This window comes from Corapipo altera, unplaced genomic scaffold (genome assembly GCF_003945725.1).
Source record: "Corapipo altera isolate COAL_440 unplaced genomic scaffold, ASM394572v1 1, whole genome shotgun sequence".
Lineage (NCBI taxonomy): Eukaryota > Metazoa > Chordata > Aves > Passeriformes > Pipridae > Corapipo > Corapipo altera.
In genome coordinates, this window is record NW_020884873.1 from 5,821,914 (window position 1) to 5,848,369 (window position 26,456).

General features: G+C 46.2%; 1 protein-coding gene across 1 annotated transcript in view; it reads left to right on the top strand.

Annotated features, from left to right (window-relative positions):
* The first annotated feature begins 1,488 nt into the window (after nt 1-1,488).
* Nucleotides 1,489-26,456, top strand: part of CACNA2D4 (calcium voltage-gated channel auxiliary subunit alpha2delta 4) — a 128,929-nt gene continuing 103,961 nt past the window's right edge. Inside the window, exons 1-10 of the mRNA XM_027668482.1 lie at nt 1,489-1,577; nt 6,482-6,563; nt 12,972-13,088; nt 14,588-14,647; nt 16,241-16,403; nt 18,528-18,659; nt 19,672-19,732; nt 20,299-20,449; nt 21,969-22,043; nt 23,257-23,346. Of these exons, the coding sequence (XP_027524283.1) occupies nt 1,489-1,577; nt 6,482-6,563; nt 12,972-13,088; nt 14,588-14,647; nt 16,241-16,403; nt 18,528-18,659; nt 19,672-19,732; nt 20,299-20,449; nt 21,969-22,043; nt 23,257-23,346 (1,020 nt within the window). The remainder of the gene's footprint in view (nt 1,578-6,481; nt 6,564-12,971; nt 13,089-14,587; nt 14,648-16,240; nt 16,404-18,527; nt 18,660-19,671; nt 19,733-20,298; nt 20,450-21,968; nt 22,044-23,256; nt 23,347-26,456) is intronic.

The window sequence follows — 26,456 nt, forward strand, 5'->3', positions numbered from 1 at the left end:
CCACGAGTTTTCTCTCTCACCTTCTGATTCTCTCCCCCATCCCACTGGGGGTGGTGTGAACAAGCAGCTGTGTGCGGCTTAACTCCAGTTGGGGTTAAATCAGAAGAGGCACCAGTGCTGCGCTCGACAGCACATCTGTAGTACATGCCTTAATTTGATTTCAGTGCTTTGTCAGTCAGCTCTGCCCTCCACATCCTCATGAGAAACCCAACAATATAGCATGGCTTTGCATTTTATATTAAATAAGCCATTTGTAAAGGTGCAAAAGATGATTGGAAGATACTCTTAATAAATGGCTTAATTCATAGCAATAGAGTAAAGCAGCTCAACAGGTTGCTGTAGTAATTTATAATCTTTCTGCTGCCATATCTGTAGTTATTTATAATTTATACTTCTTGTGATGATAATGAGCTTTGATAGCGTGTCCCTCATGCGAGCATGCAGTTTGCTACTTCCTGCTATTCATCAAATTCAGCCGTTGGGCTCCTTTGATTCATTGGTCTCCAGACACAGATGAGGGGATGGCAATCTCAATTGAATGTTGCCCAAACGGAAAGGTCTGACTATTAATAAATAATCATTCACATTAGGAGGTGATCAGTTAAAACTGGCAGAGTCCTTTCTTTCACGCCGCTTTTGCTTCCCACTGCTCACTTTCCCTCCTCTCCCCTCACCAGTGTGAGATTCCCACTCCTGGCTTGGAGGGCAATTTCCTTGGCAATTGCCTTGGCAATTGCACTGGATGCTGCCAAAGCACCAGCTCTGCCTGGCCTCATCTGTCCTGTGCAAACCTCAGCACCAAGCAGTGGCTGGCATGAACCTGCTGGTACCTGCAGGACCCCACCATTGTCCCCACACCCCCAGTGCCAATCCCAGGCACCCACTGGGGAGGAGGCAGTGCTGGGCCGACCTGTGGAGGGACCTGTCAGCATCCTGCAGCGTCAGACAGAGATCAAAGCTCAGGCAGAGGTGTTCGAGGATGCAGATGAGACCCCTTTAAAGCAGGCATGGCCTGACCTCCGGCTGTAGAAGCCAAGACCCGTCTTCAGGAATCAGAGTAATCCCGGGTGATTTTATCCCACTCCACTTCCCTAAATCTGTGGCTGCTGCTGCTTGGCGAGGGGATTAAGGGGCTGGCAGGGGATTACGCAGCCACTGCGGCTCCCGGCGCAGAGCTCCCTCCTGGCGCGGCTGCACCTCGGGGCACGGAGACGCACCGCACCTGTGGGTACCCATCCTCCAGAGGTGCCGGCAGGTTTTTGGCTGCCTGCCTTGCACTGGAGACCCCCGACGGCGCCTGGCAGCAGGAGCGACGTTCCCGGGGCAGAGGCAGCCGGGGTCGCCCCGGGGCTCGGCCCCGCAGCAGCAGGGCCCCCAGCCTGGCAGGATGGCGGGGGCCCTCCGGGAGCCCCCCCAGGGCAGCAGCAAGGGGGGGGAGCCCCCGCACCCCGCCGGCCGGTCCCCTTGCTGATGGTTGGTGCGCGGAGGATGGGGCCCTGGGCCATCCCGTGGATGATGCTCTGTCTCTTCTGCTTCCTGCCCCCTGCCAGGGCCCAGACGAAGATCCCGCTGGAGACGTAAGTGTTCCTCTCTCTCTGGCGTGGGGTTTTCCTGGAGTGGAGCGGGCAATGCCATGGGCATGGCAGGCGGGTGGGAGTGTCTCCCTGGCAGTGGCAGGTTCCGTGGGCGCAGCTCCTCCGGAGGAGCACAGTGATGCAAGGAGTGGCGTTTCCTCATGAGGGTAGGGATGGCTCGTGGCGGAGGACACAGACACGGGAGCCACAAATTCAGTTCCCCAGGTCTAGCATAGGATGCAATACCTATTTTCCCCCATTCGTCAAGCATAGCAATGATACTCATCTGCTTTAGTTAAGCACTTTGACATCTATTAATGCTCTGCTTAATGCACTAGGCGGCAGAAGGCAAAACCAGTTTAAAGACGCATTCGTAAAACCCCGCTGCTGCTACAACTGGTGGAGATCCAACCATGGAGGCGCACGCAAGTGGCCCCAGTTTGGCAGCTCCCCAGTTGAGCAGAGCGGTTTCAGTAGACACTGCTGGTTTTCAGTATGGTGGGAATGCCCAAGAGGTGCACAGCACTGGCCAGGATCTGGTTGTGGGAGGATACACACAGGGTGTTTGAGCAAAGACGCATCGCTTCGTCACACACGAGATCCAGATCGTGCAGGGCAAGGTTTGCAGCTCTGATCCCTTGCATTGATCTGGAACACTGATGGCTTAAAAGGGCCCTCGTGCACACACGTTTACTCACGTGTGTGGACGTCAGGGGATGTTAGTGAGAGGAGGCTGAATAGAGGAAAGAAGCTGTGGCACTTCTTACTTGTTCCTGCTCCTTGTCACTACAAAGGGTGTAGTAGCCCTTCCCAGAGCTCTGGAGCAAAGGACTGAAAAGATGAGCTGCAATATAAAGCATACACAGCCACATTTTGTGCAAGCACTGCATTTGGGTCCAGGTGCTAGTGCACGTGCAGGGAACCTTGATGCACTTTTTGGATGTGGGTTTGCAGGGCACCCATGCCTGTGCTTGTGTTGGTGTGACAAGCGGCTCCTCCAGCATGGTCACTCCCTGCCAGCCATGCAGCCTGCCGTGGCAGACCCCCAGGAGCCTAACAGCTCTCAGCAACCCCAGTTTATAAAAACTTCACCTTGTTAAGCTGATTTAGACGAGTTAAATCCTTTAAGGATTAAAAATGTCAGCACCATGATTGGTAAAAGTTGTTGTGGGGCAGCTTCTTGGGTGCTACGGTATCTTCATCAGTGCAGGACAGTGGGCTGGCCTGGAGAGGAGACAACACTGCCATCCAGTTTCAGAAGGAGATATGTCCAATAAATCAACAAGTCAGCTCAAGCCCTTTCCTGAGTTTAGGAAAATGTTTTACATTCAAAAACTGCCAATAAAAACCCTTACAGATGTGCCCACCAGTACAGCCCATGGAATTACCAAGAGCTGAGCTGATGTCCAAGAGGGTCTCAGGAAACTTTGCTACCAATTTTATACTTGGCTGCACTATCAAGCCCTTCCTCAGCAAAGTGGTTCTGATTTGGGTTTCACAAAAAGGACACAGTGGCTACCCAGAAAAAAATCCAACTTCTGATAACTGCGAACTATGCAAATTGACTTTCCATGCTCAGGATAAACACTTCATGGAAATACCTTTTGTGTGGCATTAAGAAGCCACCCAGTCTGTTTCACTGTTTTTGCCACTGAATGCGAGTGCAGGGATTACATGCAGGCAATCTCTGACCAAATCCTTTTCTGATGTGTTTAGTTATAATGTGATAGCCCTTTACTACTGAGAAAAAGATTTACGTCACTTTGCACAGTTTGGAACTTAATTCATGTACAAGAATGAAGAATAAACAATAGAAAAAGAGCTTTTCTCCCCTGGTACTAAAACCAGACCAACAGCTGAATTAATCCCTGGTGTTTCACATCCACTTATGAATTTAAGTAAAACACAGAAGTCACCCTTTTCAAATGAAATTTCAAACACATTGGACAGGGGTCCAAAGGGAGTAAATCAGCAGAAAATGGACCTGTTCCATAGGTTACACAGGGACATTTTGGGGACAAAAAAACAGAGTCTTTTAAACACCAGCTGGGTTCCATCACAGTTAAGTGACACAAGGCTGAGTCGGCCTGTGCTGCTCCCCAAGTCGTGTCTGGCTTTGCTGCATCGCGCTTGGCTCGTCGCCGATTCGTTCCCATCTTTGCAAAGCTCACTCAGCTTTAACTCCAGCAGTGCAAAAATCTGCTCAGTTACTAGCAATGCCTCTGGGATGCACTGCAAGTTCAGCACAGAAACCGCCTCTTCTTTCCTGCTGGACACAGCTCTGCTTGTCCAGTGGCCACGGCATGGGCAGGAGTGCTTGCAGCTGTGAGGATTTGGGGCTGGATTCTTCTTGAGCTGATGGAAACATTAGGAAATGCTGGTGGGAGAGGTAAAGATCGACCTGGTATGGCCTCTTTAAGCTGTCCCTATTGCCTTTATACATCTGCTCTTGGGTTGATGGAACCAGCAGCCTTGGACAAAATTTCTCTACAACTTGATGAGTTTTAGACTGACCTTTTCTCTCACTTGTTTATGAAAAAATTAAGGAAACCTACTTAAGTTCAGCAGGCTGCCCTTAATTCCCCAGTACTCTAAGGTTGCTCACTTCTCTGGCAAATAATTGTCTTTTAAATATGTAAATGCCAGTGTATTTCTGCCTCTTCATTTTCTTCCTTTTCGACTTGCATGAAATGCCACCAGATACTTTTAATTACCCCATCTTCAGACCTGTTACACAGGGATTCTGAACCTTTGTGCCTTTAATTCGTTTGTGCCCCCTAACTTTCCAACAACCCCTCCAGTGCTGCTGGTCTCTGGCTCTCTCTTTGGTCCCCCTGCCTTTGCACCTCTTATTTCTGCTTTAAGACTAGCAGAAATATCAGCCCCTGAGCCAGAGTAGTGGCTCAGAAGTGGCTGGGAGAGCCCTCCCAGAGTAAGGGTCCACTTGATATGTAGAACACCCATGCAGAAATCCCAAAATTATACCAACCTCAACCTTTTTATTTGAATTATGCCATTACTGGAAGCTTCAAGAACTTTCAAGATGCTCAACTGCACCCACTAATCAGAAATTAACACCACAGACACTTCCACCCTGCTGGGTTGAAAAATTATGAGGGCTGGAAGGAGTAGGGGCACACACATGGCCACAGACATGACACTGAACAGAAAGGCCAGGGTCAAGTGCACCATTTTTGTAAGGCAAATGGGGTAAAAATAAACATCCCTGTTAAAATTACTATCCCAAGTTCCATGTTTATGTTCTCTCTTTCTGCAGTAAAAGGTGAGGAGACTGGAGAATATCAGTTAATATCAGCATAAAACATCTCATACATAAAAGTTATAAAGCCAGCAGCAGCAGATGGGCATCAAGTTAGTTGTTGATCCAGAGATCCTCATATCTAAGGGAATGTGTTAGTTACTACTACAACAAACAAGAAAACATCCCATGGGATCCCTCTTTCTGGTTTCCTCTTTTATTCTAGGCTTGCTAAAATAACTCTGATATGGCCCAATAAATCCTGGTCTCCTAGAAAATACTTGTATTCTTTTTTCTCTGAGGATGACATGATGAGATAAAAGCTCTGGTTCTCAAAATAAGATGCAGAGCACAATGCAAGAAAAAAAACAAATTGCTTCAGCTGGTGCTAGTTCACACTCAGTGGTTAAATATGAATGCCTCATTGCCAATTAAGGAGTGATTTAAAAAGGCACCCACTCTCTCATGCTTTTTTTATAGGCAGTGGAGAGAGGTGCAGATCAGAGCTAAGGTCCTGTGTCTGTTCCAAATTGTTGCCTGTAGCTGCCTAGTCCTTATTTGTAAGAGGGGAGTCTAAACAGGCTTTCCTAGGCTAAAGCTAGCAGTTGTGATTATTCTACCATTGCTGTGCTGGCTTCACTCCAGAGCCCATCTCTGTGTTGGTGTATTATTTGTGGTGCAGTGCACTGGGGAATCAGGCCCCGAGGTTAAAGTCTGCTTGGGACTCAAAGAAATCTGCTGGAAGCCATAGGTAAGACTGTGCACACCATAAATAAGTGGTGTATTCGGGTAAGTGGAGAAGGCCGCTTACTGCATTAGAGACATCTCTCTGAAGAGAATCCTTGTTGAAGGAACTGCAACTGTAGGTGGAACTGCCTAATGTGGATCGTGTAACAGATTTCTGATGAAGTGCTCTGTCAATTATGAGAGCCATCTATTTTGATTTGGATGGCTCAGCGTTCAGGCTGCTCTTCAGCATCCGTATGTTCTCCATGTGGTATTGCTACTGTCAATTATTTATAGGATGGCATGAATGTGAGTAGTGCTTTACAATGATGAGGTGCATCATCTACTGTGGCATTATCAAGCAGTAGTGTCTCCACTGAGAGCAGTAAATTCATCTGCCTTATTAGTCTCTGGCCTGCACCGCTGCAGGAACTGAATCCAAGGGGTGAATCTTGACAACTTCTTCCAAATCTGACACTTCTTTCTCTTCAGCAGTCCTGACACTAGGCGTCTAGCCCATCACCCCAGGCCCTGTCAGTGAAGACAGATGTCTGCAGAAAGCTATTTATTTCACTTTGGTGGTAACAGAAGAAAAACAGATGATACCTAAGATGAAAATTGTACCTCTAAAGTTCGGTGAGAAAATTTCAACTCCACACATAATGACCAAGACCAGCAGAACTCAATGTTTCCCCTTGCTGACAAATGTCCTGAGCAGAATGTCCAAGAGCAGTGCTTGTCTCCTGCCTTACTGCTTGTCTGGCTAGCAGTCTGGGGAAAAAACATGGTTATTATAGTAGCTTAGACAAATAGAGCAGGGTTTATACTTGGAAAAATGGAGTTTTCTCTGTCTGAAAAAGTGAGGAGTTGTGTAGACTTTGATTTATTAACATTGACTTTCCTTTTCTTTTTGTCTTTTTAGGGTGAAGTCCTGGGCGGATGCCTTTGGTGGGGAGCTGTACTCCATTGTGACTAAGTATTCAGGCTCTCTCCTGTTGCAGAAGGTAGGCAAAATGTGTGAGGGTTCCCTTTATCTCCCTGTGTAGCCCTCCAAGGTTTCCCCCTGGTGTGGAAGAAAGAAAAAGGCACAGGTCTCCAGCTATCTTTCAGATCTATCCATGAGCACAGAATGATGCTCTGTGCCCATTCTCCATGTACTGGAGAGGGGGATCTGTTTAGTGCCTTTCCTATTTCACCAGCCATTGCCAAACACCACTTAAATTGTCCCATTTTTTACTAATACTTTCTAACAGTTTCTATTTTTCTCCCCATGTTTCCCCTCTAATGACTATTTCATGCCCTCACATACTGTGCCTTCGCTTCTCCTTTCCCAAGACTGAATCAGTCCCTCTGCTACTCATCACTCACCTGCTTGTTGTCACCCCATCATCCCCTCCTGCAGCTCTTCAGCTGGCACTTATTTCTTACTGCTTCCTCATCAGTATTCATCCAGTTGTTCATCAATCCTTTGAATTTTGCCCTTGAAACTCTGCTTTGGACAAGGTCCCTGAGACAGGTGCCCTGGGAAGCTGTGATGTTCCAGAGGCACAGACCTCTGCTTGGCTTCATCACCAAACAGGCTCTGTTGCACTAAACTCTACCAGCATTAAAGGGTGTAGCTCCAGGGGCTTTAAACAAATAATCCCATTTGCAGCTCTAGAGGAGTCTCCTTAAGTTAGTGGTGAATGGCTGCTCCTGTTTCAGACTTGGTGATCTCCACCCTCTGTGCTGCTCTGGGGGACTGGAGGGGGCCTCAGGAATGCAGTCACTTCTCTACTTCAGTTCTTTTTCTTTACTCTTTCTATAGTTCTTCTCTTCAAGACAAGTAATGAGTCGCCTCTGAGGCCTCCTAGGTGTCTGATTTCTGTCCCCATGTTAGTAATAACACCCATATCTCAATGCAAAAAAAGGGATGTGGATATAGTTTTCCTTTCCTTGCTGCTGAGCCCTGTTTCCCTGTCCCCTGAGTGCTGCTTTTTGTCTTTAGTAAGGGAGCATGTCCTGCAGCATCAGCTTTGCTAGGCTTTGACCAAGAAAGGCTTTCAGCATCCATCACAAAGGTCTGTGGTGATCATCAGTTCTTCTTGGGAGGAAAGGGTCACAAGGCAATTAAAAGCTATCAGGACTGATATAGGTACTTCATGCACTAACCATGGGGCAGCTGCAGCGGGGTATTGATAAGGCAAAAGTTTACCTTGTAGCAGTTTTGATGATGCTTCCACATTGCCTATCAACCCATGGGGTCCCCAGGTAATAGTTGTCAGAGGCAAAGTGACATGCTAAGGCATCTCTGGTGGGTACTGGAGCTTCAGTGAGGAGGAGATACAGGCTGGGGTTATTTGATAGTCAGGCTGATGCTGTATAGGTGTGGGTCAACACAGGCAACTTGCACTGCTTCTGTGGCTATTTATACTAACACATTAAGGGAGCTCATGTTCCTTTAGGTCCAAAAGTCAGTGGGACTAAGAAGAACCAGAGTTAGCTTGAAAATACAGCGTTGTGAAAGATAGCAATGCAGGACAAGGATGGCAGATGTGATACTGAGGTGACTGTCAAGGCAGCTGTGCTGTGCTGGCACTTTGGATATATTGCACCAGATTGCCTTACCTACCTCTGCCCACACTGTGGGTTTTATTTTTGGGATCTTGATCCCTTTGGGATAGGGGTTATGTGAGACCCGTAGATGCTAGTATAGTACCACTAAAAATTAGAGTCATAGTTATCTTGAACCAAAATTGACAGCTCTTATCAGCGCTTGGTGTAATTCTCCAGAAGCGAAAAAAACCTAATTTCTGATGAAAAAGAAGCCCAAATGTAACCAAATCCAATCTAGTACTCACGTCAGGAGGAACTAAGGCAGACCTATATTCTCCTGATGGTCTGACACCCTTATAAAATAATAGCACTTGGCTGCTCCATACACACAATTTTCATCTTGGAGAAGGGAAGGTGTTTGGTTTGCTTTTGCCTGGATACAGCACAGACTGATTGTGCTTTGTGCAGTGCAGTGTTATCTGTGACTGAGAGGGGAAAATGTCAACTTCCAGCAGGGGGTACAGATAAGCTGGATCCAGCCTTGTTCTGTAAACACTCCAGCAAAGTCATCTCCTAAATGCATGTTGTGTCCTTCCCTGCCCTAACTTTACTTAAGCAGTTTAAACAGCTCAGATTTGCCTTTCAACCCTGAAGCCCCACTTCTTGAGCTCTTTCATTTCCCCTTATTTCCCTGTGGTAAGGAAATAGAGGACAACCAGCCAGAACCCACTTCAGTCCTTCTCTCAGCCTCCATCTCTTTAGTAGAGCAGTAAGTCAGGCACCTTCTCACAAATCCTCATCTTAAAGTGGAGACCATTCTGGAGGGCTTCTTCTGCATTTCTGGCACCTTCTGTGTTTCAAGTGGATGTAGGCATGTCATTTACTGTTAGGCAACGCTTTCACGCAGAGTGGCAGACCCCAAATAACTTTATGTAGATCATCATATTGGCACAGACTGTGGATGAGTTATGCCTGGGGAGCCAAATACACCAAAGTCTGAAAATCAAACACATGGATTTGCCTGCTCCCCCAGCACTTTTCTCTTCTCTGGGCTGTTGCCTCTTTTCCATGGGAAATATTTCTCTGCAGACCAGCAGAATGGTGGGGAGCACAATCCAGAGGTCCAGGCAATTCTTTTCTCAGTGCTTGTCTAAGTCTATGGGCATTTTGCCTTTGATGAAACACAGACTGAGAGATAACAGCATATTTTGTATTTTTCTTCATGTCTCCCTTGTGCCTAATAGTCTTGAAGTAACTAGCTTATTGTTGCTTTGAGAGCCATAATTTCTCAGTTACTGGATGCTTTGCATGTAAACCTTGTCTTTAACATTAAGCATAAACTTTCTTTTGTGGCTTTGAGTTTGCTTGGTTTTCTTTGGGTTTTTTTGTTTGCTTCCTCCAGAAGAACCTTAATATCATGTTGCAAAGCCAAATGATTGACTTCTCACCAGGATTTATCATTCCCAGAGACTTGGTGAACCGGTAGACATCCCTTGAATCCACAGAGACAGGTTTTTACCCTGGATCAGAAATCTTTAAAAAAGCCCTCAGATGGCTGGCAGTCCCAAGCAGGCAGGATATTGCATTAAATCTCACAAAGGCAGCAAAAGCCAAGTGGCTTTGGCTTGATGGCTGAAGCATTCATTGTCTTGTATTCTCTTGCCCATTATGCACACTTAAACCTGGCTCAGAAAGGATGGATCTGTATTAAAGTATTGGCTGTGGCCTGAGACAGCTGAGGGCAACAGGGCTGGAGTAAAGAAGCAATGTGAAAGGGTGAGTAGGGGGAGGGCAGTAGCACCTCACAGAGCAAAGGAACAGATGTTTGAAGCTGTGTCTGATTAGGTGTTTGCCACAGCCTTGCTGCTACAGTTGGCCAAGCAGTGACCATAGGTCCAGGATCACCAAGGGCAGCCACGCCAGGAGATGACTCTGGGCTTCTCAGGGCTTGTCTTTAAGTGTCAGAAATACCATCAGCTTCTGCAGAGCCAAAATTTAAATTTCCTTCTACTGTGTTAACAATACACTACAGTTGTTTTTGAGAATTATCTCCTGCTCTCTTCTATAGCTGAGGTGCTGATTGCCCTGCCCAGTGGATAGAGTTGAGAAAGGACAGAAGGGCTTGATTCCAGCCCTGCAGTTACTAGAAAGTGTAACAAAAAACTGCATGGCAAAGAACAGACAAACTCAAGAAGTTCAGTCAAGACGTTTTCCTGGGTGAAGATGAAAGGAATGTCTTTCACACTCTTAATATAGTTCCACTAGCAGTGAGTAATGGATCACTGTGTATTTCAATAGGCTAAATTTCGTGGAGGTGGGAACAAGAAAATATATTTGGTGACATATCTCTGTTCACAGATAAAACTTAGGATACTGAATTCTGGATATTCCACTTTTAAATTACCACCCCCAACACTGCAGAAGGCGAATCTTAATGAATTGCTCCTGCTGTTTTAAGGGAGTGCTAAGTACTAGCTGAATAAGAAAAGATTTTCTGTTAGATCTGAGCTAACTTTTTGGCCTCTTTTCAACATCAGATCCTTCTAGCCAGTTCTCCCAAGCCTGATTCGTGTTCTGTAAATTATAATGATCTGATTACCTGAACCCTAAATGCAGGTTGCAGGGGATAATCTTGGCCAGCTACAAGCACCTGTTTTGACTTTCAGCCGTGGTGTCTGGTAACAGTATTGAAACAATAGTCATTAATAGCAGGAGACTTTTTAGTGGCAGAAATACAGGCACAAAGTGGTTTGCTCGTTCGTTTGTAGGAAAGAAGCTCAAAGAGGATCTGAGCTCAAACTTGATGTATTCTTTCAGCGAACCAAAACTTGCAGAAAGCTTTTTGGGTTTTTTGGTTTGATTGGGTTTTTTTTTTTTCTTCCCAGCTCTGGCTAGATCTCGGGCCTGAAGCACGTACAGCATTAGCAGAGTGCTCGGGATTGCTTGTGGTTACTTTTACCCTATGAGCATCTGCTTGTCAATGTGTAAAAAGCACATTAAAAAATAATTGAGAGGTAAAAAGACCTGGTTTTTAATTGAAGATGTGACCCGAGGCAACCGGTGGCAGGTCACTTTGTGAAGCCTGTGCTGATGTGGTCCCCCCCCTTCGTTAGCTTTCCCAGGAGAGATTACCCTCCTCCCCCCGAGGAGGGCCTGATTAAAGCCTGGCCTGGCAGAGATCACTTCTCTCTCCCTACGAAACCATGACATGGAGCTAAATGGGACAGACACCAGCTGGGATGCGCTCCGGTCTCGTCAGCGGCCAGGGACCTCAGTCGGGGGGTTGTGGCTGCACATTCCTCTTCCTGCAGCATGGTTACACTAACCTTCGTGCTCAACCCCATCTCCAACTCCTCCCCCGCTGCCCGCCTGTCCCAGCCGCAGCGGAGGGGATGCGAGGCCTGGCGTTTTTAATCCAGTAAAACCCTCGCCGTTAATCATGCCAGGCAGAGAGAGCAGCCTCCCTACCATGCCTGCTGCAGGCTGGATGCTGCTGCTATTTCTGTCTGACCTCCTCAGCCTGTCCCATCCTCAAGGCGTTTCTTACTCTGCCTGTGCTCAGCTGCCCTCCTGGACCATAAAGAAGCCGCTTGAACAAAAGGAGCTCCACTCGCTCGCCCTAAAGACATGCAAAGTCCTTTCTCTACCACTTTCTTCTAATTCCAGAAAGTGTTACCAAAGCCTCTGCCACCTCCTTTTCCTTTTCACCATCTCATTTTTTTTCCCAGCACAAGAAGTCCAGCCCTGGCTGAGATTGCTGCTATGGTGCTAGCACAACGTGAAGGGAGTTTGAGTACAGTGCAGAGAAAACTGATGATGAGGGACCAGGGAATTGCACTTGGTTGCCTTCGTGTTTCCATATTGCTGAGGAGATAAGGCTCTGCCTCTTCTGAGTAGGTTAATCATAGTGTCCTCTGGCAGGTTTTTTTACTCTTTCCTTTTGGCTATCTCTGTTAGCTGCGGAATTTTTTGAAAAGCAGAAATAAAGGCCATTGTATCCACTCTTGAAAGGGCAGATAAGGAGGTAGATTAGTTACACAGTTTGGGAGTACTCTCGGGTTTTTTAATGCCTAGATTATATGAAACCTGGTCAGAAGAAACTAGTTATCTCTAAATCTGTCAGATTCAGATCTTCCTCATTGCAGCATCTCTCCCAGTGGAGGCAGCACTAAGCAGCCATGCTTCTAATTCCTAGTTTCTGGGAAATGCCTCTATGGTGCTCTTGGCCTAAAGCGTGCTCCTGGGTGTCTGATAATTAGTATCATAACTGTCTATATTAGTTTTCCTTGGCAGTCTCCTACCTAAGCACTGAGCAGACTCTTCTTGTTGGAGACCTGGCAAGTTACCTTACAGATATGATGACACTGCAGGAGGACAGCACATGCGCTGGTATGACATCCCTCCCACTGCTGCTCCAGAGCACATGTGACATAGGAGGAGATGTTAATGACAGTATACAGTTCTGTTCCCTGGCTCTTCCCTCTACCTTAATTAAACTTCAGGTATGTGACACGTCTAATGTTGCTATGGATGTAATCACAATCTGCGATTTAGTTTTTTTAAAAAAAGTTGGCCTTCTGCTTCTCTCTCTCAAATTTGTAGGTACTAATAGCTTCAGGTACATTGCTGTTTTCAACAGCCACAAGCTCCCAATTGGATCAGTTGCTTTTACTTAGTCAAAATGCTTCAAGCTATGGCCAGTGATCTGCAAGGGGTGAAAAAGGAGGAAAGGCAAAGATGGGAGAAGGCGATAAATCAGAGCGGTTCCTTCAACACCTCTTCCTTCACCAAAGACAATATCCAGTCAGCAATAATAGATTCACTTCATTCCTTATGAGCCTCCTCCTCAACAGGATTTTCTTTTTTCCCTTGGGTAGAAGTACAAAGATGTGGAGCCAACTCTGAAGATCAAAGAGGTGGATGGCTTGGAGCTGGTGAAGAAGTTCTCGGAGCAGATGGAAAGCATGCTCCGCAGGAAGGTCGAAGCTGTCGAGGTAGGACCACTGGGGCTCTGGGAAGGGAGTCCTCTCCTTCAGTCAGCCCCAGAGCAGCAGGCACAGGCCTCCTGCCTGTTCCAGGAGTGTGTGGGCGCAGAGGTTGTATGAGGACTTTGCCCAACCAAACTCCTGCTGGTGTGGCTGGCTGCTCACTCCGAGCTTTAAGCAGACACTGGTGGGAGGATGTGGGCGTTCAGACAAGGGAATGCTGGCTTCTCCCTCAGCCCAAAGGAGGAAATAAGATTAAAAAAAGTCTAAGAATAAATATGAGGGAACGAACACTCTTTTAGGAGACAAGAGCTGTTTTAAGAGGGGGGAAAAAAACCCCTCACAAATGAAAATAAAGTTCATCCTCGCATAATGCACTCTGGCCTCTGAAGACTAGTAGCTTGTTTCAGCTGTGTGTGTGGCTCAAGGGAAATTTCTTCACCCCCTGAACATGAGCTGCAAGGAAGGTGCTTGGATTTCTAGCTGTGTACATGGGGAAGTGTGGAGGAGGTGGCAAGAGGTCTTTAGCTGTTGCTGCGTGGGAGATCAGAGCAGGTAATCGTTATGGCCCCTCTTACTTCCTGCATCTAAGGATTTATCATATTCCTGTGTATTTACCTTCTATGAAAAGCATATTTCTGTAGTCACAGAGCCTTGACTGTTTAAGGCGTCTAATGTGGAAAAGTCATCCAGAAACACATCATTTGAGTCTCAAAGTGAAATGTGGGCATATTTAAACCCAGAGCTTTGGCCCATAACATTAAATTCTTAGCCAGACTTTTCCAGTGTTTGGATTGCCTTATCCTTTGTGAAGGAGCAAAATGTAGTTTTGCTGAGACTGTTGCTGATTGTGCAATGCTGAAAACATGTCCATGTTTAGTTGGATTCCTTCCCAGTCTGTACCAATTGAGAATTAGTGCCCTGAAGCATCATACTGGAGAACACTGGCTGATTTTTACTGCCTTCCATAAATGGTAAGAGCTTATAAATGGCGACAGCATCACTGAGCCCTTTATGAAATCAAGTCATGGTTTTTGTCTCAGTAACAATACCAGACTGAGACTCCCACAAGGCCTTTTCCTTTGATGAGATACTGACATCAAGCTGGGTCTGAAAAGTCTTTCCCATGGCTTTTTGGAAGGGTTCATGGAAAATGAAATTAAATCTCTGTCTGTTGTTTCTCTAAATGGACCTGTTTCTGTTTGTATATGTCCTGTGAAACCTAAAATTGCTCAGGGCTTTAGTAGGGACTCTGCAGTAAATAGGTGTGAATATACTTGGCAATAAATAGTTGCAAATATACCTTCCAAGCTATAAAGTTGCAGCACAGAATGATAGGTCAGCAGAAAAGGAGAGAAGGAGGGAAGTTTATAGCTCCATGATCTTTTGTGGTGAAAGAGGCAGTTGTGCCTTTTCATTAATTGTGTGAATGGCTGATACAGCTGGAAGAGCTTCTGAAGGGCTTGCCACAGCACCCACTCATCTTTCTTTCTGTGTGCTTGCGTTAGAGGTTGGTGGAAGCAGCAGAAGATGCAGATCTGAACCACGAGTACAACTCCTCGCTGGAGGTAAGTTTATCCTGGTCAGTGACAAAATATGACACACATCCTCAGAGAGACGAGTCAAAAGATAGGCCTAGCCAGGAACCCAGCCACCTCAGGTTCCTGGACAGGTTAGGAATCTCCTCGCCTTCAGGACACTCAGCTTGTCTAGAGACTGCTGTGAGTAAGAGACTACCCTGGCAGATCCCAAATCAGTAACACCAAAGAGATTAGTTCTTTGGCTTTGGGAGGGGAAGGATTTGGGAAGACACTAGGGTGTGTGATATTATTGGCATAACTTTTACTGCAGACCAATGTGGCGCAAATTAGCAAGTTAGCTGGCACTTGGTGGGTTACTTGACTGGAAAATGAACTAAAAATTGAGTGTGAATGAGCAATGAGGAGGATGCTGTTACAAATACCCACAGCAAACTGTTAATCCAAATGAACCGAGCTTCTCACCATCTTTCTCAACAGCTCCCACCCTCTTTTTCTCTACCAGACAGGCACCCACTTGTCAGGACTTCCATTAGGTGAAAGTTTGGTGCTGTCCAAGCAATTTGGATAATTGGCTTTCTGTTAATAACTGTTAGTTGTGGCCAAACTATGGGATTATTGCTGGTGAGAGGAACTGGAGGGAAAATTCTGTTCAAGGAAGTTCTCTGTCCGTAGTACAAGCACAGATACATGAGCAGAAGTGCAGGCTAACCCTGCAAGTAGACATCTCAGTGCAGGGAAAAGCTGAGAATGAAAACACTTGTTGAAATCAGGCTAGCTACTAATTTCATCTCTCCTTTTTTTTGTTGTTGTTGTTTGTTTGTTTGTTTTTAAGAATCACATTAGTCATGGTGCTTGGGTCACCTGCATTCCCAGTAAGGGTCATGGGTGAGTTGACATACATGATTTGGTATCTGCACCCTCTGAATACTGATGGTGCTTGAACATAAATCCTTAAATAACTTCTGGCTAAGATAAAATCAGCAAAAACATCTTAAAACAGGTTATCCAAGGGCAAAGAATGTCCTAAATGTACTAAAGTGACTGTAGATAATAAATCCCCATTGACCTTCACAGGGAGGAAACTGTGTTGTCTTTGAGCACCTTCTGCTTGATCCTTTGCTCTTGATGAGTGCCTGCCACTTAGAGTGACAGAATGAGGGGATAATCCTAGCTGGATGTACACCAGGAGTTAACCCTAATAAATGACAGCTGTAGAGACAGGGCAAGTAAGGTCGGCACTGACATGCCTTGTATTAAACCTGGGAGCCAGACCCAGTGAGACACTCCAGCTCTCCAGCTAATCACTTAAATACCTCTGAGGGACCACAGGAGTCTGCCACTGTGTCCCTTTGCTCTTCAGTGGCTCTTCTGCTCTGGGCTATGGCCAAGCTTTCAGTCATTTCTTATTGACAATAAGAAATTGGCCAGCAGTCATCATTTTGGCAGCTTTGCAATTTTCATTTGATAGTAGCTTGTTTGTTGCTCATCTTGATCCTGTTTGAAGCCCCAATTCCCCATATGTGCCTTCTTTATGTTTTAAAGAGTGGGTTTTTTTCAGCCACACTGGTAATTGTCTTATTCTCTCTTCGTCTTTCTCTTTTCCATTGTCTTCATCAACAGTTTGATTACTACAACTCTCTCCTGATTAATGAGAAGGATGAAAATGACAATTATGTGGAGCTTGGAGATGAATTCATTTTGGAGCCAAATGAGCATTTCAATAACCTACTGGTGAACACAACATACAGTGATATCCAGCTCCCCACCAATGTCTACAACAAAGGTAATGACCTCTACTTTCTTGCTGCTAGTAGGTTGCTGTGGAAATTGTCAGTAATAATACTGGAAACAAGGATGGGAATAGAAAAAGAAACCAGGGCTGGAAAGGTACTATCCCAAGGCACAGTCATGCCTGTGCTGTCCTCTGTCACTGTGACAGGACTTAGGTATAATCTGCTCTTGGGAAACCTCTTATGATGGGCAGTCCTCCATCTTAGGCAGGCAGTATATTCTCCTACAGTTCATTTACTCAAACAAAGATGCTGTGAAAACTGATGTGACTTTATTGGCAATTGTTGCTCTATAGGAAGGGTTGGATCTATTAGGGTCTTTAGACGTCAAGAATCTTATTGATTTCAGCTGAGAACTGAGACTCCAAGTACCTTTGTGTCAGGAGACATTAACACTCGACAAGGACACTCTTAAAGCTCAGTGAGCATATCCATTGGTGACTAGGCATGATTCACAATTGCTACTGGGACATGACTGTTCTGGGCTGTTTTCTGTTCTCAGCAAGCCTTTGGCACCTTGGTAGCTGCAGGAGTCCAGGGAGGCACCAAGGGCATGTTCACACCACTCCAGCTACACCCCAGAAACGGGTTCCTCTGGGCTGGTGGGTGCACAGCTGCGTCTGCAGGTTGAGACACCAGTTGCAATTGTCTTAGGTTTATAGCTCATTTTGGCCAACATTCACAGCTGCCTGTGCTGGCTCCTTCCTTGCTTCCCTGTCAGCTCTTCCCCTTGTGTATTTTTGACAAGAAAAAAGTGCCATTGCTTCTCTCATCGATGGAGCTCATTTAAAGTCTTCAGGGCCAGACAGGGTAGGCGCTGGTGACTGTGCTCACAACTGCTGTGTTATTTAGAGAGACAATAGGGGGAGTTCTATTTCTCCCATGATGTTAAATTAGTTCCATCTGGTCCAACAGCCTCAGACACTAAAATCTTGCTCACAATAGAGCCACCAGCAGAGCTGGCTGTGGGTAGATAACAGCAGAGCTGCACAGTGTAAGGCTGCTGCCCTCAGCAGAGGACACAGAGGTAGTCAAATGGCCCCTGGCAGAGACAGCAGAGAGGCACTGCCCAGCTGGCTGATTTCCTGCCTGCACAGCTTGGCACAAACTAACCGGCTCCTCTGGCTATGGCTGGAGGATGAGCAGGACATAGAGGGCTGCTTCCATGTCCAGGGATCCTCCAAGGAGCATTGTCCAGCAGTACTCACTCCTTCTTTTGCAAACAGCATCAAGCCTGGCTCTCCACAGCTCTTCTGGCTCTCCATTCCTATGAGACTTACTTTGACCTCATCACTGGGGAGTCACAGTTCATTTTTTCCCTTATTTTGACCAAAACTGCCTTTAGTAAAGTAACTAAACAGGAAGTGGTAGGTCAAATCCCCAACCCTTTCAACATTAATACAATGACCAGTTTCTCATGATTCCCTGTTTCTACTGCTGCTGCTCTTTGGTCTCCTGAGACAGTGAGTCAACACAGACACCAAATATACATGGCCTCCTAGCAGTTCTTGGAATCTGCAACATCCTATTGATTCTGATGAGATGGGGGCGAGGTAGGACAGCCCAGGCTTTGTGAGAGAAAAGGCAGGCAAAGAAAAAAAGAAAGAATTGTTGAGGAAAAGACAAAAGAGAGAAACTGTGTAAATTTTAGGACTCCTCTGTCTTAGGTAGTTACATCTAGCATGAATTTAAACACAGTTTGCAGAAAGGCTGTTAGCGTTGCATCAGGCAGTTGCTTTTCAACAGCCGAAGGTCCCCTCTCAGGTACCAGCTGTGTAGTGTGCCAGCTGTGCTCGGCACAGTGATGGTTGTCTGGGTCTCTCAGAGCATTCTTCCAACCAGATGTAATGCTCAAGGGCAGACAAGGCTGGAAAGAGAAATGAGGTTAACAGAGTATGACCATGCTGAGATCACCTGCAGGGGCCAGTGGTGACCTGACCTCCAGGATTTATTTTGAATGATGCATCCAACTCCCTGCCCAATGCAAAAGCTTTGGATAAGGCTGCATTCCTCCTGGAGTTGCCTCTGTTCCCATCCCTTTCCTCTGTCAGGGTGGCTAGATGTCCTCCCTTCTTTTACACACTTTTCCCCCCATTTTTATTCTTCTCCTCCCACAGACCCTGCCATTCTTAATGGAGTTTACATGTCAGAAGCCCTGAATCCTATTTTTGTGGACAACTTTGAAAGGGATCCCACACTGACCTGGCAGTACTTCGGCAGCTCCACTGGATTCTTCAGGCTCTATCCAGGTGAAAGAGCAGATTGGTTTTTGTCTTTCAGTGCAAAACAACAGTTTTGCAGGACAGGGTCCATGCCATGGAAGAGTCCAATCTGGGAAGGCTGGGAGCATCGAAGGGCAGGGTGCAGTGAGCAAAATACTCCTTGCACGGGTTGCTTAAGCTGAAGGGACAGTGTCCAGCAGGCACAAATCCCTTTTTCCCATGTGAATGAGCCCCCCAGGTATGCTGCCCTTGCAACCCTAGAGGAGTCTGATGGCAGGGGTATGCCTTGGGAGGCTTTTTGCCTCCAAAAAGCTCACAGAACACTATGGCAGACCATCCCTCTCCCCCATGGCAGGGCTCCCTGCCTCATGCTCCCCTGGGCTTTTTAGTAGTGGCCAAAGCCTCTCTCTGTCTCGGAGGACACACGTGGCAGATGCAGCTGGCCGGCCTGACTTGTTATCCACTCACCAGCTGTGAGTGGCACATAAGGTCATGGCACGAGAGGGAGGTCCCATGCTCAGAGGAACCCACGAGATACTCTGCAGCTGTAGCTTGGCCTGGTGACCACTCTGTCAGATGGCTGCGTGCCCTTGTTCTGTGACCTGTCACGTGCTGGGGAAGGGGAAAGCAGGGATGGCTGTGAACAGAGCCTTTAGCAGGGAATCTGGGACACATCCCTGTCACCGCTGCTGCTTTTTTATGCTCTCAACCACCCTCGGGGAGAAAAATATGTTGTTGAGAACTACATCAAAGTGGCAAAAAGTTCGAAGTACATCCAATTGCTCCCAAGATTTGAACAGACTATGCCTAGGTACATTTTTTAACAAAAACTTTATAAACATTCTACCGAGAACTGCCAAAGACCACGCAGCTCTGCTTGGTTTTCTGCGGAATGGGTGCTGCTGTTGCTGGCCAGACTTGTGTGCCCCCATGGCGTTGCTCAGTCTTGGCAACGACGAGCAGCAGTGTGGGTGCCTGGGGAGCAGGGAGCAGATGCCTGCCTGTGTGTATTGATTGCTCTTTTTGCTGCTCTATTCAGGGATAAAATGGTTACCAGATGAGAATGGAGTCATCTCCTTTGACTGCAGAAACCGTGGCTGGTAAGTTTTGGAGAGATGTGGCCAAAGCATCGTTCAGCTTTCCTCTCTCTCTCTCTTTTCCAAGGTGACACCTTGGTGAGTTGCTGAGCAACAGTTACTGTCCTGTGCTGCTTTTGTGAGAGATGGGGGGGGTACATAAACACAGGTAATAACAGGTTAGGAAGCCCTATCACCTGTTAGCAACAGCTTTTCATATGGGATCTACACAGAAATCACCAGTGTATCCTTCCTCTGTCCCATTGTCCTTATAATTTTGCAGTTTTGGGGGGGGACACTTAGACTCTGGAAATGTGGCATATTAACTCGGTCTACTCAGCATGCCTAAAGAAGGCTTTAGCAATGGTCACTCTTGGACATGTGTCTGGAGCAGGCCCAGCACTTCCCAATGCAGGAAGTGAGGTGCTGTGGAAGAGGCAGGTTGGTAGGAATGATCAGCCTGATCCTGCTGGATAGCTGTGCTCGTGGTCCATGTTATGCTGTGGGTAGCACTGTGTGACAGCAGTATGTTCAGCATTCCTCCTCCCTGGATGCTCATCCTGCTTCCTTGTACTCTTCTTTTTATACAGGTACATCCAAGCGGCCACCTCTCCCAAGGACATTGTCATCATTGTGGATGTCAGTGGAAGCATGAAGGGCCTGAGGATGACCATTGCCAAGCACACCATTGTCACCATTTTAGATACTCTGGGAGAAAATGACTTTGTCAACATCATTGCAGTATGTCTGTCTCAATTCTAGTACTGAATTGCCTTCCTTGTGCCTCTTACCAACTTCTTCCCCTTAGGAAATTACAATCATTCCAGTGATGTAGCTACAGGAGCTATGTTGGATGGGAGATTAACAAAAAATTACCCTTGGGAAGTCAGCTTTGTGTGGTCAGCAGGGTGGCTGCCAAGTCATTTCACCTCTCCTCTACAGAGGATGTCAACTGCATCTTTTTGCTTACTTGAAGGTGTGACTGCAACAGATAACAAGGGACTGTAGAGAGACACCTAAGATAGCAGGGACCTGAACTAATAAATTCACCTGGCTTAGAATGCTGTCTTTGGGTCCAGGATAATGTTTCTGGGCTAGAAAATTACCACCATGTGCCTTTTTGTGCACCAGCATCCTGCAAGGCTCCCAGTACAGCTCAGAGTCAATCTGCACAGGCCTGTATGAAGTTTGGTCAGGTTGTCTTGGTGTTATTCTCTTCCTTTTTAAGGCCTGACTAGGATAAGGATGGGCTGGGTACCCACAAAGAACTGGTACCACTGGCCACAGAAAGCAAAACTTTTCCATGACTTGTGCCAAGACTGGTGTCAGGTTAAAGGCTGCTCACCTTCTAATTTTCAAGGCCATTTTAGCATCATGTCCTTCCCCAAGCTCCTTTCCATGAAAGCTTGCCAGGGCACAGAAACTGAGATATAAAGTCTACTTTTTGTCGATAGCTTTTTATGTTAGATAATTAGAAACTCCAATGGCAACAGCTCTGTTTTTATATGGCTGGACAGATGGAAGAGTGAACAGTGTTGGCAGAAAAATGGAGAGGAGTCATTAAGGAGTTTGAAATATCATCTGTTCTTCAAAAACAATCCCAGAAAGACCATATAATATATATATATTCCTTTACTGCACTCACACCAAGAACCTACTGGCTCAGACACATTATAGCCTGACCTGAGCTCCTACTGATCAGCTGAGTCTCTTATGAATTACACTCTTCTGAACCTTGTAGGAAAAGGTTTCCACATCTGAGGTAAAACATACCAGGCTAGAAGCATACACCCCACTAATTATCACCGTTCTGTGGAGATGTGGTTACCAGGTACATTATTGCTCAGCTGTGTACCCGGAGGCACCAAGCTTCAGGTTACAAAACCATTCGCAAAGTTCAGACTGGGGACTCACAAAGTCTGCAGAAGTCAGAACTATGTGCAAATGGTGCTAGAAGCAAGGCCAGGGGCACGAGCTAATGGAGTGTGGATAAAAACTCTACAGTGTGAGTGGGGGAAGAAGCTGTGTAGGTATGCTCAGATAGAACTCATCAAAACACTATAATTAACGTGTTATTTAAACAAATAGATGATTTGTCAAAATTGTAATCTGCCACTATCACTGTAAGCAATTTTAAAGGGAAATAGGTATAAAATAGCATAATGCTCCATACTGCTTTCTGAACATCCACCAAAGACATGAACCCATTTTGTGAATTTTCTCCCATTACAACCCCTTTCTTTCCCTATTCTCTTTGCAGTACAATGATTATGTTCATTTTGTTGAACCCTGTTTTAAGGGTATCCTGGTCCAAGCAGACAGAGACAACAGAGAGGTGAGTACCAGGCTCCCATCACTGTAATTCAGGTAGCTCTCTTAATGTAAGAATTACACGGGGTTAGGATGCTGAGATACAAAACTCCAGGGACAAGGAACAACCATCTCACAGCAGCGTGTGGTTTGCATTTCAGAAACAAGCATCAGTTCAGTGGTGTTTGCTGGCTCTGAGGTTCATCTTTGCTTACATGAAGTCACTATAACACAGGGTCAGCGGGCTAACTAAAGAGCAGTAGCCAGCTTTCCTGGGTCACCACTGTCAGACCATGAGCAGACCTAGTCCAGACTGCTGTGGAAAAACAGTGTGCAGAGGGCAAACCAACTTTGAAATCCCACATCTTCAGCCTTCAGAAGGGAGAACAACCAGCCCTTTCCTGGTGAATGTGTTCTCAGCCTGGTCTCATCCTTCATCAGGGTGGACTGCCTGCAAGCTTTCCCTGGTGAGGGATTTTGCTGCTCTGACCTAGGAGGCCTCTGCAGCCTCAAGGTGGTCAGCCTTTGTCCAGCTGCTCCACCACCCTCTGGGCTGACTGGTATTTTTAGCTCTTCATACTGGCTTTTTTTCTTCCTTTTTTTTCTTCTCTATATTAATACCAGAGAGGGTAGCACATTCCTCCATGTCTTCAAAAACTAGATTTCTCTCCAAATTCCTTTTCCTGGCTTGGTCCTCTGTCACAGAGTATGATTCCAGAGGGTGATGTCTCCTACAGTGTTTCCTAAAGGATCCCCAAGCCTTTTGAACACTATATTGCAGAGAGCACTCTGTGGTTTTAATTTACAACAATGCCTCTTAGGTAGTAGACAAGCATTCAGCTGTTTTCTTTCCCCCCTTCCCCCCATCCTGTTGCTTTTGCATGCACAGGATGTTCTTTACCTGAAGGAATGGATAAGGGAAAGTCAGATTTCTAGTGGGTTTGCCCCTGGCATGATTTTTCATGGGCTGTCAATGGTTCACAGCACAGAGACCGAGAAATGCAGTGCTGTTGTAGCTGCATGGGCAAAGGTGTAACCTGATTGTGCCACCAATGGAGTGGCCATTTGACTTTCCCACCTCCCTCAATCCCAGTGCTGACCTCCCCTGCCCTGCCAGCAGTAGTGAAGGAGCAGGAGCCCAGTGGCACAGACTTGTCTAGGCTACCCTTTCCTCCCCTGGTCAAAGGAAACACCCTGCCTACAACTCATTCCTGTCTTTTTCACTCTCTTCTTGCCAGCACTTTAAGCAACTGGTGGAAGAACTGCAGGCAAAAGGAGTGGGGACTGTGAGCAAGGCTTTGACAGAGTCCTTCAAAATTCTGCGGGAGGTAAGAGTCGGTGTTGATGCTTGCGTTGGGCACAAGAGTCCCTGCCCGTTCCTACATTTCCCTCTGCAAGCGGTGACTCAGCACGTCCCTCACTGCATTGTGCTGCAGGGGGATGTGGTATGAGCTGATCTCATGGATCCCAAATTTGCGACAAGCAGTGCAGGGGGGATGACCCAGCTCTGGGGAGGTGTTGGTTTGTGCATGATGTCTGTGGCCACCGATCCCTGCCCAGGAGGGATGAGGAGTCAGCGAGGCTGTGGCTCTGTGAGTCTTTTTTTAATGAGCTCCACAACTGTGCTTTGACCAAGCACCTTTATAGATGGTGGCAATAACACATAACTGATCAACTGAGGGCAGCAATTCTGGTTGTAAGTAATGTTATTAGTGAGCAGTAGATGATGGTGAAGACATGAAAGACTATTCTCAGGCTTCAGATTGATTTCAGTGTCACTTTGCTGAGTATCAGTACTTGGGGAAGAAATCAGAGGTCCAAGAGAATTAGACACTCTGATTATATCCCGTGATAAGAATCATAAATGATTCATTGCCTTCTGTGAACAATAGGGACTTCAGTAGCCTGGAGATAAACATGCAACTTAGCTCTGTTTCTTAAGGAATGGTAACAAAAAAACCCACCAAGAACCAGCTGAATACCCCCCTCTCTTCATGGCACTGTCTATAGTGAGGTTGACATAAAGAAGCCAATGCCTTTGGTGCTGACAAAAATACATACACATATGATGTTAGTGGCCATAATGATGATGTGGGTGTTAAAGGTGGGCCAGAGGTGTGACACCCTGGGAAGGATTCTCCTCTCACTAATCCTAAAAACTGAAAGTGTAGGTTTGTTTGGCCATGTAATGCTATTCCTAATTTATGCTAGTGCCAGCATGATTGGAGTTGAACCCAGGGAGAGTGGGAGCTGACCTGACTTGTCACTGGTAGTAGAAGCAGAGTGGTTTTAATGACTACCTGAGAAGAGTGTGATGTAGACTTGGCACGGCAGTAAGAGGCTGGCAGCACTCCGAGGAGTTCAGAATCTTCAGAGGAAGATAGTTACTGAGATGACCAGGGAAGCAGTAATGATATGAAACTAGAACAATTACATGGTCTAGATGCCTGCTAGATTGCCTACATGTATTCTTGCAAATTAAAAAAAACAAAACAAAACAAAACAAACCCACCACAAACACAAAAAAACACAAAACAAACAAACAAAAATACTTTAAAAATTATTTTTTAATTAATATTTAAAACCAAAGATCCAGAGCCTATACTGGGTTGCGTTGTATAAATCAGATTATTTAAAGAATTTTTGCACCAGAGGAAAAATGATTTCCTAATGTCCACTGTAGCCCTGGTATGTACAGTGACAACAAGTTAAAGAAGCCCAGCGCAGTACAACTGCAGACGTTCTCAAACAGCACAGCTATGAAGGTATAAAGAAAACCTGCTTGCCCCAGATGAGATAGCAGCAGGTCATTCCAGGCACAGACACCAAAACTGTTCTGGTTCACTAATAACTAATGAGGAGAGCTCACACCTCCTTTCTGACAGGCATGGATCATCCACTGGATTAGGCAATCCTCCAGGAGGCAAAACCTTTATAAAGCCCTGCATACTTCAAGACAGGCATGCCCATGGGAAATAGAAGGTACATGGTGAAACAGCTGAGACAGAAAAAAATGCCCTCCCTTGACACAGCTAGACCAAAAACACCTCCAAAGAGAGAGTGATGTCCGTGCAGCCCAGTGGACTAACATGACTCCACCGCAGTAATAGATAAGAAGTTATTTGTAGGTAAAGAAATTATTTTTTCCATTTGGCATCAAAAATGTAGTCATCACTTATCTTGATCCTTGTTGATTCTCCCTTGTCTAATGAGATTGAAACAGCTCTGAGATGGCTCTTGGGCAGTGCAGGACCCAGCAACCTACTCTTCACTCATAAGGTGAAGTACTGCTTCCCTTGTGCCTTTTGCTATCACCTCAGATCCAGGGAGAAGGCAACTGGTTCAGACATTCTAGCATTGTTCCTTTGAGCACCTGCAGATGAGGAAAGGTGTCATGTTTTTCTGCATCCTCGAAAAAATGGTCCATAAAACAGTAGTTCAGAAATTGTATCTTTGCTGCCAAAGAAAGGCATGAAACAGGGCTAAACATCTCCTCCACCCAGCCTTCCTTCCCCAGTAACACTGAGTGCAGCTTTCTTGCAGTGTGTCTTTCACTGTAGCATGGACCATGACTGTACTCTTCAACGCCATGGGACAGCAGCCCACGGTCACTGAAGCCATCAGCTGAGAGCCTTGTTCCCAACCAGCTGTGGGGCAGCTGGAGGTGCAGCAGGAGTCCTGCAGGGCCTCCTGTGTCTTCATCCCAGGATTTCTGCCTGGTGACATTCACAAGAGACAGATATTGTGTCTCTGTGCACACACAGCAGCCCCAGAGGCTGCACATACACAGGCAATGCAAGTGTAGAAACACGCCCATTGTCCTGCTGCAGCCTTCCCCTGACTGCAGCTTCCCTGGTAAGGGCTCATCTAGAGGGTGCCTTGATACCACCAGCTGAAGGACCCCAGGCTCTGCAAGTACCACAGCTTAAGGCAAAAGGGTACCACCTGCCAGGTGCTCATGTGGCTTAAGGGCTCTCTGAAGTCTTCTCTTAGAGATTCTTAAATCTGTCTCAGTAATAGTGGAGGAAAAGGTTTTTTCATCAGTGCGCCTGGAAACAAGTCTGTGCTACTGCAGTGGTGCAGGCAGGAGAAAAGGGAACTTCGGTGGAATTGACCACCCCCTTCTCATCAGGCAAGATTGACATTCTCAGCTTGTAATTGTAGCTGTTCCTCACAGACTGTCCTGTTATTGTTCACAGGAGCACACGCAAGAGAATGAAAATGAAAATTGCTACATCACACTGATGAAACAGGCTTTGCTGATTACAATAGACAACCAGTAATAATATCCGTAATGAAAGTGACTGCAAAATTTCCCTGGTAATTTTCCTCAGTCCAATTGCTCATAGAATTAATAGCCCAGCAGAGACCTACTCAATGAGGTATGAGTAGCAGAGAGGGTATGAAGAAGAGCACGAATCTCTCACATCTTTGTTTT